Genomic DNA, 14,923 nt, shown 5'->3' on the forward strand with positions numbered 1-14,923 from the left:
TTGAGTTCAAGCCTGCAGTGGGCAGTAGTGTCCTCCCTACTCTAGTCATGAGGTCTGTGGTGACAGGTTGGACTTTGATGATCTTTGAGGTCTCTTCCAACCTTAGTGATACTGAATACTGAATACTAAAGCAGGACACTGGTAGCTATAAACACAGAGAGAATAACAGGGAATAACAGGACACACAGCTGCATCAACAACCTCACAAGTCATTAGTAGTTTGACCAATAATCTATAACAGTATGATGTGTGGTCACTCGTGGGGATCCAATGAAGCGATGCCAACAATACTTCCTGAGTCTATATAAGCTGTAGAAGTTCCCTTAATAAATGAACAACACTAGATCATACTGCTCATCTGTATTGACTCCATTCTATGTCACTGTGACCGTTTGAGGCTGTGCCTTTAAGAGAGGCACAGTGCTGGGACACTCTGGCTGAATGTTTTGGAATAATAAGGAAAACAATCAGATATTCTAAACGAATTTCATTGGTAGATTGGTAGAGTGCAACTTTAAGTTTTGAGTTCAGTTGGAATCTTTCTCAGTTTCTTTCTGTCCTGCTTTTCCAGCCTGTCTGCTTCTGAGCAGCTGGAGTTCTGACCTTGGATAAGGATAAGCACTAATCCTACTAATAGGCCTACTAAAATTCTTCTCTCTTAATAACTGCCTTTTTCTCTCTTTCTAACCCTTTTTGGGAAAAAAGGGAGGGAGGGGGAGAGAGTGGGGTACAGGGGGGGAACCCTCCTCTGTCCGGAGGAGGGAATTTCGTTCCTGTATTCTTTTTTTTTTTCCTTGCTGTATATTTCTGCACATATATTGTAAATACTGTATATATTGTGTATATTTAACCTGCCTTTCCACATTGCTTGTAAAATATAGCATTCCTTCCGCTTCTCTGGCTGAGTTAGCTGTGGGTTTTTCCCTCTTTGTGGGGGAGAGAAAGCTAGGCCTTCTCTCTCAACCCACTACAGTCACTGACAGCTTGGAAGGTTCAGAGTGGAGATGAGGCCAAAGAAATGTCCCTCCGAGGGCAGAGCTGCTATGCATGAGGCCATCCAGAGGTGTCAGGAAATGGCAGGGAGAGCTGAGACAGCTCAGGGAAGGGATGGAAATGGCAGGGGGAGAGCTGGGTGGGTGCAACCATTTTAGGCTGTGCCTTTAAGAGAGGGACAGTGCTGGAACCCTCTGGCTGAATATTTTGAAAACATTCAGATATTCTAAATTAATTTCATTGGTAGATTGGTAGAATGCAACTTTAAGTTTCAGTTCTGCTTGAGTCTCTCCATCAGTTCCAGTCTGTTCTGTCTCTTCAGCCTGTCTGCTTCTGAGCAGCAGTGGCAGGACCTGTTAACCTTGAGATAAGAAAACTAATCCTTGCATGCGCTTTTGAGCCTAACAAGAATTTCCTCCTTAATAATTACCTTTTCTCTCTCTCTAACCCTCTTGGGAAAAAAGGGAGGTAGGGGGAGAGAGGGGATACAGGGGGGGAACCCTCCTCTGTCCAGAGGAGGGAGTTTTGTTCTGTATTACTTTCTTTGCTGTGTATTTCTGTATATATTGTAAATACTGTATATTGTGTATATATAACCTGCATTTCATCCTGCTTGTAAATACAGATTTAATTCATCTTGCTTCTCCGACTGAGTCAGCTGTGGTTTCTGTCTTTGTGGGGGAGGGAGAACTGAACCTTCTCTCACCACCACAGGGTTAAAAAGATCAAATTTGTAATGGGATAAGGGCCAGAATGTACTACAATGGGGCCAGGGGATCCCAGCTGTGCTAGATCAGCGTCTGTACTGGAAGGGAACCAAGGGATTAAGTTTAGAATAAGCCTTGCCCAGTTTATACTGGGAGGAGATAAGGGCATCCAGTTTATAGTGGGACAAGGCCTAAGGTGTACTTGGAGGGGTAAAAGGGAGCTGGTTTAGACTGGGACAGGGCCCACACTGTACTGGGAGGGCATTAGGTGTCCAAACTGTACTGGAATGGATGCAATCAGTCCTGGGGGAAGCCAGGGAATGCCTTTTGTACTGGGATGGGACCCACACTGTAGTGGGAGAGGGCAAGACAATCCAGTTTATTCTGGAAGGAGGCCACAGCTATGCTGGGAAGAGTTCAGGGTATGTAGTTTTTACTGGGAAGGGGCACAGTCTGTACTGGGAAGGTGGTCATGTTACTGACTTTGCAGTTGGAGAGATTCATTTGATACTGGAACCTATGCAGGGCTTCCAGTTTATTCTGGGATGAGTCTCAGACTGTACTGGGATGGGATCAGGAAAATTAGTTTATACTGGGACAAGGACAAGTTTGTATGTGGAAGGCTTAAAGGGACCCAGGTGAGGTGAGGCTCAGTTTCTAGAGGGATGGGATCAGGGTATCCAGTTTGTACTGTGATGTGGCCATTCTGGACTGGGAGGGTCAGAGTATGAAATTTATGCTGGGACAGGTGGAGCTGATATGGGAAAGAATCAGGATCAGTTTGTAGTGGAGTGAGGAGCAAGTTTGACAAGAAGGTGTTCAGGAGATCAAATTGGCAAAGGAAGGTGCCAGGAGGGGACCAGGAGTCCAGGGAGTGCTGATGCTCCCTGGCAGTGAGGCTGTGCTGGGATTCTCTTCTCTGCCAACTCTGCATGCAGGAATTGTCCCTAAAGCTCTGGGAAAGGTCCTTTATTTTGTTTAACCAAAGAAGGAGCAGAGGTCCTGTTACATGAATTCTCAAAGGGAAAAGCAAAGCAGACAGTGAATTAGAAAGGTGATGACAAAGAGGAAAAATCCACCCCTACCACCAAAAGATATAGAAGCCAGGCTGGGCCTGCATGGAGTGACATCAGAACTGCTCTGCAGGAGAAGACAAAGAGTTTATTGCTTCTGAAAGCATCCAGGGATCAGTTTTCTCAGGACATCCTTGATCTCCTGGTTCCTCAGGCTGTAGATGAGAGGGTTCACTGCTGGAGGTACCACTGAGTACAGAACTGACACCACCAGGTCCAGGGATGGAGAGGAGATGGAGGGAGGCTTCAGGTAAGCAAAGATACCAGTGCTGGCAAACAGGGAGACCACAGCCAGGTGAGGGAGGCAGGTGGCAAAGGCTTTGTGGCGTCCCTGCTGAGAGGGGATCCTCAGCACTGCCCTGAAGATCTGCACATAGGACACCACAATGAACACAAAACAGACAAACACAAAACAGGCACTGGCCACAAGAAGCCAAAGTTCCCTGAGGTAGGATGTGGAGCAGGAGAGTTTGAGGATCTCGGGCACTTCACAGAAGAACTGGTCCACAGCATTGCCCTGGCAGAGGGGCAGGGAAAATGTATTGGCTGTGTGCAGCAGAGCATAGAGAGCCCCACAGGTCCAGGCAGCTGCTGCCATGTGGAGACAAACTCTGCTGCCCAGGAGGGTCTCATAGTGCAAGGGTCTGCAGATGGCAACATAGTGATCGTAGGACATGGTGGTGAGGAGAGAAAACTCTGCTGAAATGAAAAATACAAACAGAAAGACCTGAGCAACACATCCTGCATAGGAGATGTCCCTGATGTCCCTCAGGGAATTGGCCATGGATTTGGGGACTGTGGTGGAGATGGCACCCAGGTCAAGGAGGGCAAGGTTGAGGAGGAAGAAGTACATGGGGGTGTGGAGGTGGTGGTCCCAGGCTATGGTGGTGATGATGAGGCCATTGCCCAACAGGGCAGCCAGGTAGATGGCCAGGAAGAGCCAGAAGTGCAGGAGCTGCAGCTGCCTTGTGCCTGGGAATGGCAGGAGGAGGAAGTGGGTGATGGAGCTGCTGTTGGCCATCTGCTGCCTCTGGCCATGGAGACCTGTGCAAGGAGGGAAAGGCAGTGACAAGTTAGGGCACACTTCTCTCAGCCTCATTGTAATCCCTGACCTGAGCTGCATGAGGAATGAACAGGAGTCCCATGGAGAGCTGGAGAAACAGGGACCAGCCCTGCAGTGCTGCAGAGACAATGAAGGGAAGAGAGAAAGGCAGAGGGGCTGGGGGTGAAGCCTTCTCCTTCCCCAGCTCTGCTCTCTGCAGCTCACAGGATGGAACTGAAGAGCTTTTATCCTCCTTTTGGGTGAACACTCCAGGAGCCTGCAGATGAATGTCAGCTGCCAAGGTTGTGACTCCTGTCCTGGAGCCCATAGCTTTGAGGGCACTGCCTCTGCTGGGGAGAAGAGGAGAGCAAAAGGTTGCATTGGGAAATGTGTCTGCAGTGCAGAGAATGGCACAGAGGTGCCTGATCCCCCTTGCCAGGGCATCTCTGCCACCCTCTCCCCACCCTGCCCAAGTTCCTGCTGCCAGCAGCTGTTCCTGCCAGAAGCTGCATCTCTGTGCCCAGGTCTCCTCCCTGTCCCTGCTGACAGGGCCCATCCCACCTGCTGAGTCTGAGCTCTGCACTGCAGACCCCTCCCAGAAGCAGGACACTGCCCAGGGGCAGCTCTGGGTATGCAGGGGCTCAGGAGCTGCTCGAAGGCTGATGAGAGTCTTCTCCAGAGTGGAGAAACAAACTCTAGTATCACACTGCCCACCCAGCACACCAAGGGGATCAACATTCAAGACTCCTTCCCTGCCACGAAAATGCTGCCTTGATGCTCTTCTAGAAAGCCTCCTCAGAAATGCTCAGGGGTGAACTAGAACTGTGAGCAGCTCTGGCCAACACAGCTCCCTCTCCACAGCAGAAGGACCCTGCCCTGCCCTGCCCTGCCCTGCCAGGGCTGTCTCCTGCCACTCATAGCTACTCCCCACAGCACTGTGTGGAGCTCCCTGGGCAGGCTGAGAGCTGAGCCTGGCAGGCAGCAGAGTCCCTGCCCCAGCACACAGCCCCTGGGCTGCAGGGACCCTGCTCTGAAGGACAGCCCTCACCACCCCTGCCTGCACCCCAGGGCTCCACAGCTCTTCAGAAAAGCCTGAAAAGAGCCTCTGCACAGGAAGATTTCCTTCCAGCCCCCACCAGCTGTGGCTCTGCCAGCTTTAGGAGATGCCTCCAGGAGCTGCACCTGCACTGTCCTGCCCCCACAGACTCACCGTGTCAGTGCCTGCAGTGACTTCTCCTCCTGTCAGCTCTCAGTCACCCTCCTGGACACATCCAAGCTCTCTCTGCCGCCTTCTCCCTGAGATCCACTGGCAGTGCCCTCAGCCCTGCTGTGCAGAGCAGAGGAGCTGCTCCTGGGCACAGCTGACACTTTTCATTGCTGCCTACTTTCCAGCAGCTCCCTCCAGCCATGAAGCTCAGCCCAGCTGAGCAGCAGAGGACCAACCCAAGGGCATTTTAATGACCCTCTGGTGGCTTTGGTGCCAGGTAAACATCAGAGACTGAGAGGGAGATGATGAAACCTCTCCAGAAGTTGAAGTCACTTTCAAACTCTGAAGTTTCTTCTCTTGTTGATGGGTCCCAGTGAGGACACTGCTGGGAAAGTGTCTGCAGGCTGTGGTTGGAGCAGAGAACTGGAGGCAGTGCTGAGAGGTCAGGACAAGCAGAGGAAGATGTCTCTGATGCTGAGCAAACCTGGAGGTGTTTCATTAATGCAAAGGGTCAAGCCCTGAGCCCTGGCTCCTGGACAGGGAGATCCTGTCCCTCACTCACCCCTCAGGGTGATTCCTGGAGCAGTGAGATGTGGAGAGGAGCAATGTCAATGGCAGGACTATGGCACAACCCCTCCCAGGCTCCTGAGGATGGACAAGGAGGCAATGAGGCCCCAGGGCTGCAAGGAGGAGTTGTCTCCTCAGAGGCATCAGTGGCACAGACCACAGCCAGAACCAAAGGCAGGAAGAGCTTGGCTCTGCCAGGAGCCTTTCAGCTCTCCCACAGCCCTCTGTCATCTGCCCCTCAGGCTGTCCTCTGCTGCTGCATCAGCTGAGCCTCTTTCCCTGCAGGCTGTAGTCACTCAGCCAGCTGCCCCACCTTGCTGGCACCTTCCTTTGCTGCTCTCTCTCCATCCTCCCTGGCTCTTCTTTGAAACACAAAGCCCTGATCTGGTCCAGGACGCTGCTGGGTGACTTCTTGCAGCACAGCACTGCCCTGGCAGTGACATTTCTTTCTCCTCATGTCCAGACTGGACCTCTCCCCCTCCACTTTGTGGCTTTATTTCTTTCTCCTGCTGCTCTTCACTAGTCAGGAAATCTCATGTCTCAAAGCACTCTCAAGCTACTCCTCCACTCTTCTCCTTCTCCACACCACTGGGCTCAGGGGCTTCAGCCACTACCTAGTGGTCATATGTCAGATGCCTCCAAATCCCTGGTCAAAGGACAGTGGCTTTAAGCTGAAAGAAGGCAGAGCTAGATCAGACATAAGGAGGAAATATTTTGTGGTGAGGGTGGCAGGACACTGGAAAAGGTTACCCAGAGAAAGGGAGAAGAGAAGGTTCTGAGGAGACTTTGTTGTGGCCTTCCAGTATCTGAAGGGGGCTACAAGAAAGCTGGGGAGGGACTTTTGAGGGTGTCAGGGAGTGATAGGACTGGGGGGAATGGAACAAAACTAGAAATGGGTAGATTCAGATTGGATGCTAGGAAGAAGTTCTTCCTCATGAGGGTGGTGAGGCACTGGCACAGGTTGCCCAGGGAGGTGGTGGAAGCCTCATGCTTGGAGGGTTTTAAAGCCAGGCTGGATGTGGTTCTGAGCAACCTGCTCTAGTGTGAGGTGTCCCTGCCCATGGCAGGGGGTTGGAGCTGCATGACCCTTGAGGTCCCTTCCAACCCTAGCAATTCTATGATTCCTCATCCCTTGAAGTGTCCAGGATCAGGAACTCTGAGCAACCTGAGCTGGTGGAAGATGTCCTTCCTCATGGTCATGGGTTTGGATTAGTTGCTCTTTTAGGTCCCTTCCAACCCAAACTATTCCAGGATTCTTTAATTCTAATATCCCCAAGGCCTTCTCCATAGGGCTGCAGATCCCTACAGACACCATGGAGGTGTTTTTACTTCACCTAGCCCCCAACAGCCTGACAACAAAGGAAGAGTTGCCATTTTTAGGACCTGAATGGCCAGGGCTTTGGAGAAACAAGTCAGAGCCCAAGTGCACCTCACTCAGAACAGGAAAGCTGCAGTGAGTTCGACTGAAGCAGGAGGATGATTTGACACAGTTAATGAAGCTGACGGACTTCAGTAAGGTGTAAGAGAGATGCAAACAGGTTCAGTTTGGTGTCAAGGTTCACTCTGTTCCTTACAACATGGATGACATACACAAAGTTCTCTGGATTTGGGGTGGGATTAGAATGATTGTGACAGGAAAATCTCCTTGGGGCTGGGCTGGAATGATTTTGCAGAGAGATTGGGAGTGAAGGGGGTCAGGGAAGCTCTTCTGTTGAGTCACAGCATCAGCATGGACCCTCCTCTGCAGAGAGAAGTGTAAGTGGGTTTAGACCCAATCCTAGTGCCAGACTTGGTCCCTGGTCTATGACTCAGAGTTTGGGTGCAGGGATTTCAGGGGCAGAGCTTTCCCAAGGCACTGTGGCTCCTGCAGAACTTGAAGGCAGCAGCAGCAGTTTAAAACTCCTTCAGCACTTCTGGAGAATCATGAACTCGGGCTGTGGGATTTTACAGCAGCACTGAAGTCAAACCCCAGCAGCCCTGTGTCCTAGCTGTGCTGTGAGACCCCAGCCTGCCTTTTAATCAGGGCATTGGTCCTGAGGATAAGGTATGGAACACTGTGCTGGGTTATGCTCATCCTGAAAGCAGGGGGAGAGGGGTTCTGAGAGCCCTTCCCCCCCTGGAGGGGGGGTTTTCTCCCTGGGAAACTGAGTTAGTCTGTTCCACTCCCCCTCCCTGTCCAAGCCTATAAAGGGGAGAGTACAGCAACCATTTGGGGCTCTTTTGCTTCTGCCTCACCAGGAAGAGAGGACTAAGAGAGTCGCTGCTGGCTTCCTGCTTCTCTGCCACATGGTCAGGCCAGGTCTTTCTCCCTGCTGCATCCACGTTTCTTCAAGGGACTCATGGACTTGTTCCTTACCCTTGTGAACCCTTTCTGTTATATATATCTATGTCTATATGTCTATATATGTAGTGTGAAAACATTTTTTACCTCTCTACTTTCAATCTGACTCCAAATTATTTCTCATTAGATTTATCTCCTCCCTTTTTTCCTTATCTCCCTTTCTTTTTTCCCCTTCCCTTCCCTTCCCTTCCCTTCCCTTCCCTTCCCTTCCCTTCCCTTCCCTTCCCTTCCCTTCCCTTCCCTTCCCTTCCCTTCCCTTCCCTTCCCTTCCCTTCCCTTCCCTTCCCTTCCCTTCCCTTCCCTTCCCTTCCCTTCCCTTCCCTTCCCTCTCCCTATTCTTTCCCCTTCCCTTTTTCTCTCAAACAGGAAAGAAGAAGGGGGACTGGGGGAGGGATTCTCAGCCTTGCCCCCATCTGAGCTCTTAAATCCCAGTTAAGGGTCAAACCACCAAACTGCAGCAGCTGTTATCTAGACAAGGCCACAGGTTCCACCTTGGAGAGTGCTGCAATGCAAGCTGAGGCTCACCGTGTGACTGCACCCAGAGATGATGGAATGCATTGAGAGTTTTGTGGCTCTGCTGCTGGACAGAGCCCCCGAGGATGAGTGAGGCATCAGTTCAGAGCCAGAAGAGCGAGCATGCCCCCCATAACTCTGGAACAGTGCTGACAGGAGTTGAATGTGCTGTGGGCATGGCAGCTGGCTGAGGAACTGTGACCACCTCTGAGACTGGAAAGGGAATAAAGCTGCAAGGGTAACAGAGGAGTTTGGAGCTCCCCCAGGTTTTGAGACCTTCAGAGCCTGGGAGACGTTGCTGGCAGCCATGGTGGTGACTTTCTCTTTGCTTTTGTTATTTCTTACTTTCCCTCCTTTTCTGTATTTCCTGCCCATGCAGGTGAAGCACAAGCCAGGTGCTTTTCTCAACCAGCTACTTGGTTCCTTCTTGGTTTCATTTGCAGGGTCTGTAAAAGAACCTCCTGCTCTGCAGATGTGGATCAGGATGCTAAGGCTAAATGGAGGGAGATGACCACTCCGCTGGTGTAGGTAACCCACAGTCCTAATGCAGCCCCAGATGCACCTGGCCTTGTTCATGGTGAACATTCACTGGTGGCTCCTCTTGTACCCCTGGCAGTGCCCAGGTCCATGTCTTCAGGGTCCCTACTCAGCCAGTCAGGTCCCAGCCTGCCCTGATAGGTGGGCTGCTGCTTCTCCCCAGGAAGGAAACAGGACAAGCTGCAGTGATCAGTTATAGGCACAGCCAGGGAAGTGACCTCTTTATGCAGGACCAGCTGCTTGATTCCCATTTCCCTCTCTTTTCCCATTCTTGTTCCCCCATAAACCACCTTGACCCCACTTTATCCCTTCCTTGCATCTTTTCCTAGACAACCCATGGTAAGTCTTGCAAACCCCAAAGACACTTTCTACCTTCCCATCACCGATCTCAGGCTGTTCAGGCATATTGTTCCCATCCTCCGTTGGCCAGGCCATCATGGGAGCCTCTTCTATCGATATACTTGGGGAAACATTCACAAAAGTCGAAAATGTCTTTGAATTGACAATTATTACCTTTAATTATTATTATTTAATTATTATTTAACTATTTCATTATTTAATTATTATTACCAAGTGCCGAGTGCTGCACTTTGGCTACGGCAATCCCATGCAGAGCTACAGGCTGGGGTCAGAGTGGCTGGAGAGCTCCCAAACAGAGAGGGACCTGGGGGTGCTGATCAACAGCCACCTGAATATGAGCCAGCAGTGTGCCCAGGTGGCCAAGAGGGCCAACGGCATCCTGGCCTGCATTAGGAATAGTGTGACCAGCAGGAGCAGGGAGGACATTGTGCCCCTGTACTCTGTTTTGGTTAGGCCACACCTTGAGTCCTGTGTCCAGTTCTGGGCCCCTCAGTTTAAGAAGGACATCGAAACACTTGAACGTGTCCAGAGAAGGGCAACAAGGCTGGGGAGAGGCCTTGAACACAAGCCCTATGAGGAGAGGCTGAGGGAGCTGGGGTTGCTTAGCCTGGAGAAGAGGAGGCTCAGGGGTGACCTCATTGCCCTCTACAACTACCTGAAGGGTGGTTGTAGCCAGGAAGGGGTTGGTCTCTTCTCCCAGGCAAGCAGCACCAGAACAAGGGGACACAGTCTCAAGCTGTGCCAGGGGAGGTTTAGACTCGAGGTGAGCAGGAAGTTCTTCACCGAGCGAGTCATTCGTCATTGGAACGTGCTGCCCAGGGAGGTGGTGGAGTCATCGTCCCCGGAGGCGTTCAAGAGGGGATTGGACGTGGCACTTGGTGCCATGGTCTAGTCATGAGGTCTGTGTTGATAGGTTGGACTCGATGATCCTCGAGGTCCTTTCCAACCTAAATGATACTGTGATACTGTAATTACATCATTATTATAATTGCATATTATTATTATTATTATTATTATTATTATTATTATTATTATTATTAATTTCTCCCAAACCTTGGCAACTCATGGCCAAGACATAGTACTTATTTCTTTTTTGTGAAGGTGTTGGGGACTAGGTCAGAAGAGAACAGCCCCATGGTGCATGTAACTCTCTGCAGTCCCATGGAGAACCAGTTTGGGATATTAGGATCAAAGAATCATGGAATGGTTTGGAAAAGATGTAAAAGAGCTCTAGTTCAGCCATCCAGCCATGGCAGGGATATCTTGCACTAGTTCAGGCTGAATAAACATCCTGACCTTGGACAATTCCAGGGATGGGACCTCCCCTTCTCTGGGTAACCTATTCCAGTGCTCTCTACCTTCACTGTAAAATATTTCTTCCTTATATCCAATCTCAGCCTCCCCTGTTTCAGTTCAAAGCCACTGCTTTTTGTCCAGACACTACAGCACTTGCTAAAACTTCTCTTTCTTGGTCTGTGACCACTGCATTTCCATCTGCAAACACCTTGGAGAGTGCCCAGAGATCTCCCAAGATGGGAGCACATGATAGAGCTGAAGGCCATGGGATCAGTGGTGTGGAGACTGAGGACAGTAGAGAGACAGCCTGAGAGTGCTTGAGGAGTGTTTTGAGACTACTTCATAGTGACCAACTGCAAGAGCAAGAAACAAAGCCATGAGGTGCACCTGGGGAGGTCCAGACTGGATATGAAGAGAAAGAAATGTCATCGCCAGGGCAGTGCTGTGGTACAAGACATCCTCCAGCAGAAGCTTGGAGCACTCCAAGGCTTGGAGTTTCAAGCAACACCCAGCAAAGATGGAGAAAGAGCAGGAAAGGAAGGTGCCAGCAAGGTGGGGCAGCTGGCTGGGTGACTGCAGCCTGCAGGGAAAGAGGCTCAGCTGATGCAGCAGCAGAGGACAGCCTGAGGGGCAGATGGCAGAGGGCTGTGGAAGAGCTGAAAGGTTCCTGGCAGAGCCAAGCTCTTCATGCCTTTGGTTCTGGCTGTGGTCTGTGTCTCTTATGCCTCTGAGGAGACAACCCCTCCTTGCAGCCCTGGGGCCTCATTGTCTCCTTGATTGCTTCCTTGCCCTTCCTTAGGAGGCTGAAAGGGATTGTGCCATAGTCCTGCCCTTGGCATTGGTTCTGTCTGTATCTTAATGTGCCAAGAAGAGCTCTGAGGGGTGAGTGAGGGACAGGAGCTCCCATACCACTGTCTGTGGGTCAGGGCTTGACCCTTTGCATTAATGGAAACACCTCCAGGTTTAGTCAGCATCAGAGACATCTTCCTCTGCTTGTCCTGACCTATCAGCACTGCTTCCACTTCGCTGCTCTAACCACAGCCTGGAGACACTTTCCCAATAGTGTCCATCACTATTAACACTACGGGAAACTTCTGGATGCAATATTCCAGGTGTGGCCTCACCACAGCAGAGTAAAGGGGGAGGAGAATCTCCCTCTATCTGCTGGACAACTTTCTCTGAATGCACCCCAGGATCCCATTGGCCTACTTGGGCACCAGGGCACATTGCTGTCCCATACAGAACTTGTTATGCAAAAAGACTCTCAGGTCTCCTCTCCAGCAGATCACCTTCCAGCCTATACAGCTGCAGTTTATTCTTCCTTCCCAGATGCAGAACTGAGCAGGATCATTGGACCAGATGATGTGCAAGGATCTCTTCCACAAGTGTACCAGGACAGATACAGCAGGTCCTCTGCGGAAGGCTTCTCCACTCAAACCCTTGGTAGGAAATCTCCCAGATGGATCTGGTGAAACTTTCACCTGCTCAGGCTCTGGCCACAAGGAGGCTGAGGGCTGAGTGTGCAATCCTGTGCTCAGTTGTGTCTCAGGAACTCACCATTCAGTAGGAAGCCAAGGACTGGGAAGGGGGAGGTGAGGCCACTTCTGCCTCCTGAGAGGATTGGCCAACAGCAGGAACACAGCTGGGAAAGGGACTGTGAGGTCAGTTCTGTCTGCAGGAGCTGATAATGCAGCCCTGGGTCCATGGCTGGCAGATGGGCACAGTGATCTGGGAGATGCCCTCTGCCAAAGGGCCTGGGCTGACTGCAGGAAGGGGCTGATGGGTTGGTTGCTGTGTCTCTGCTGCCTGAGTACCTGATGGGACAGCAGCAGCACAGGGCTAGGTGCTGTCTATGCATGAAACTGCAAGGCCAGCAGCCTTGGGAGCTCCTGGTGAGGTAGGAAAGAGCAGGAGAGAGGAACACTGCCAGATGGTGCAGCCTGGCAGGTGCAGACTGGACATGAGCAGCAAGAAACCTCTCAAAGGGTAGTGCTGTGGCCTGGGAAGATCTCCAGAAGGAGTCTGGGATCAGCCCTTCTCTTTGTGTCCCAAGGAGCAGAGTGTGAGTGTGGGCAGGTGTCAGTGAAGGCATGGAAAGGCCAAGGTGGGGAAGTGAGATGAGGGTCTGCAGCCTGCAGGGCAGGAGAAGCAGCTGTGAGACAGTGCAGGACAAAGCTGTGGGAGAGCTGGCAAAGGGCAATGGCAGTGGTGGGAGTGATGAAGAGAAGCCAAGGCTCTGCCCTCTTGACTCTGGCAATTCTCTGCCCCCAAGGCCTGAGAGGAGTTGTTGTCCTAAGGTACTGGAAGGGCCTCACTGCCTCTTTCCACAGCCCCAGGAAGGCTGGGGACTCTCATTGCCTTGTCCTTCACTCAGCATCACAAACCCTACAGGGATCCTAAAGGAAGGCTGGAGAGGGACTTTTCATGAGGGTGTCTGGTGACAGGAGAGGAGGGAAGGGTTTGAAGGTGAGGAAAAGGAGGCTTAGACTGAGTCTTAGGAAGAAAGTTCTTCAGTATGAGGGTTGTGGGACTCTGGAATAGGCTGCCCAGATAGGATGCCCTCTCCTGAGGGTGTTGAAGGCCAGGCTGGATGAGGCCTTGAGCAGCTGAGTCTATTGGAGAGGCATCCCTGCCTATGGCAGGGAGGTTGGAGCAGAGGAGCTCTGAGGTCCCTTCCAACCTAGGCCATGCTATGCTGCTATGAAACCCACCCCCCACCCCCACTGCACCTGAAGAGCCTTGACCCACACATGAGGGACAGGGTCTGCCTGCCCAGGGGCTGTGCTCAGGCCTTGGCCTTTGTGCTGCAGAAACCAGAGCCAGAGTTTGCTCTCCTGCACTTTGCCTTTGTCTGCTGCAATCACAGCCTCTCCTGAGCTGCTCTAACGAGTCCCTGGGGAGGCTTTGGCAGTAACAAGCCTCAGTGGGGCCAATCAATGCTTCAAGGTACTTTGTGTTTTGCTTCTTGCCCAGTTTCTTCACTCTTCTCTCAGTACCTGAGGTTCATGGAATGATTCCCAAGTGCCCTGAGGAGCTCTTTGTGTCTTTGTTGTTTCCTTCCAAATTTCCAAGTGCACCTCACAAAGCTCAGATTTTGATGGGAAACTCTTTGATTCTTTCTCAGATGAGGGCAGAGGTGACAGCAGCATCCACCAAGCCAGAATGATGCAGGCTGTCTGCTCAGGGGGTCTGGACTGGGAGGAGAAGCTGTCCTTTGAGGGCTGACACTGAGTGGACAACTTTGCTCCTCACCCTCCCCAACCTCCCCATTGCTGTCCCTGCCCACCTGGGCCTTACATCCCTGCTCCTTGCATCAGACTTCTCCACTGCTCTCTGCAGCTGGAGCTCACAGCTCCATGGCACCAGCTGCCCCCTGCTCTCCTTAGAGAACTGCCTGCACACAGCCACAGAGGAATTGTTGCTGTTTGGAAGCTAAGCAAAGCCAAGGCTGAGAAAATTGCCTCAGCAATCCAAGCTCTCTGGACCCATCTGCTCAGCACAAGCTGTGTCTCAGCAGCTTGCCTGTCCACAAGCAAAGCCAAAAAGTTCTGCCATGGCTGTGATTTCATAGTTTCATAGTTTCATAGTTTCATTCAGGGTTGGAAGGGACCACAAGGATCATCTAGTTCCAACCCCCCTGCCATGGGCAGGGACACCCCACACTAGATCAGGCTGGACAGAGCCTCATCCAGCCTGCTCTTAAACACCCCCAGGGACGGGGCCTCGACCACCTCCCTGGACAACCCATTCCAGGGTTTCACCACTCTCATGGTGAAGAACCTCCTCCTCACATCCAGCTTGAATCTCCCCACCTCCAGCTTCATTCCATTCCCCCTAGTCCTATCACTACCTGATATCCTGAGAAGTCCTTCCCCAGCCTTCCTGTAGCCCCCTTCAGATACTGGAAGGTGACAATTAGGTCTCCTCGGAGCCTTCTCTTCTGCAGACTGTACAGCCCCAACTCCTTCAGTCTGTCCTCATAGGAGAGGTGCTCCAGCCCTCTGATCATCCTTGTGGCCCTTCTCTGGACACATTCCAGCACCTCCACATCCCTCTTGTAATAGGGGCTCCAGAACTGGACACAGTACTCCAGGTGGGGTCTCACCAGGGCTGAGTAGAGGGGGAGGATCACCTCCCTCGACCTGCTAGCCACACTTCTCCTGATGCAGCCCAGGATCTGATTGGCTTTGCGGGCTGCAAGTGCACACTGAGAGCTCATGTTGAGCTTTTTGTCCACCAGCACCCCCAAGTCTCTCTCCTCAGGGCTACCCTCCAGCCAGTCACTGC

At 51.7% G+C, this 14,923-nt stretch overlaps 1 protein-coding gene across 1 annotated transcript; it reads right to left on the reverse strand.

Moving 5' to 3' along the window:
- Window positions 1-2,861: 2,861 nt before the first annotated feature.
- Window positions 2,862-3,593, reverse strand: LOC137456514 (olfactory receptor 14J1-like; the record flags this gene model as incomplete). The annotated part of the gene is made up of 1 exon (XM_068167979.1): window positions 2,862-3,593. A coding segment is annotated over one exon (732 nt), but the record flags the coding sequence as incomplete, so codon positions are not given.
- Window positions 3,594-14,923: the final 11,330 nt, after the last annotated feature.

Source organism: Melanerpes formicivorus, unplaced genomic scaffold (genome assembly GCF_026170545.1).
Source record: "Melanerpes formicivorus ecotype bairdi unplaced genomic scaffold, bMelFor1.0.p_v2 SCAF_126, whole genome shotgun sequence".
NCBI lineage: Eukaryota > Metazoa > Chordata > Aves > Piciformes > Picidae > Melanerpes > Melanerpes formicivorus.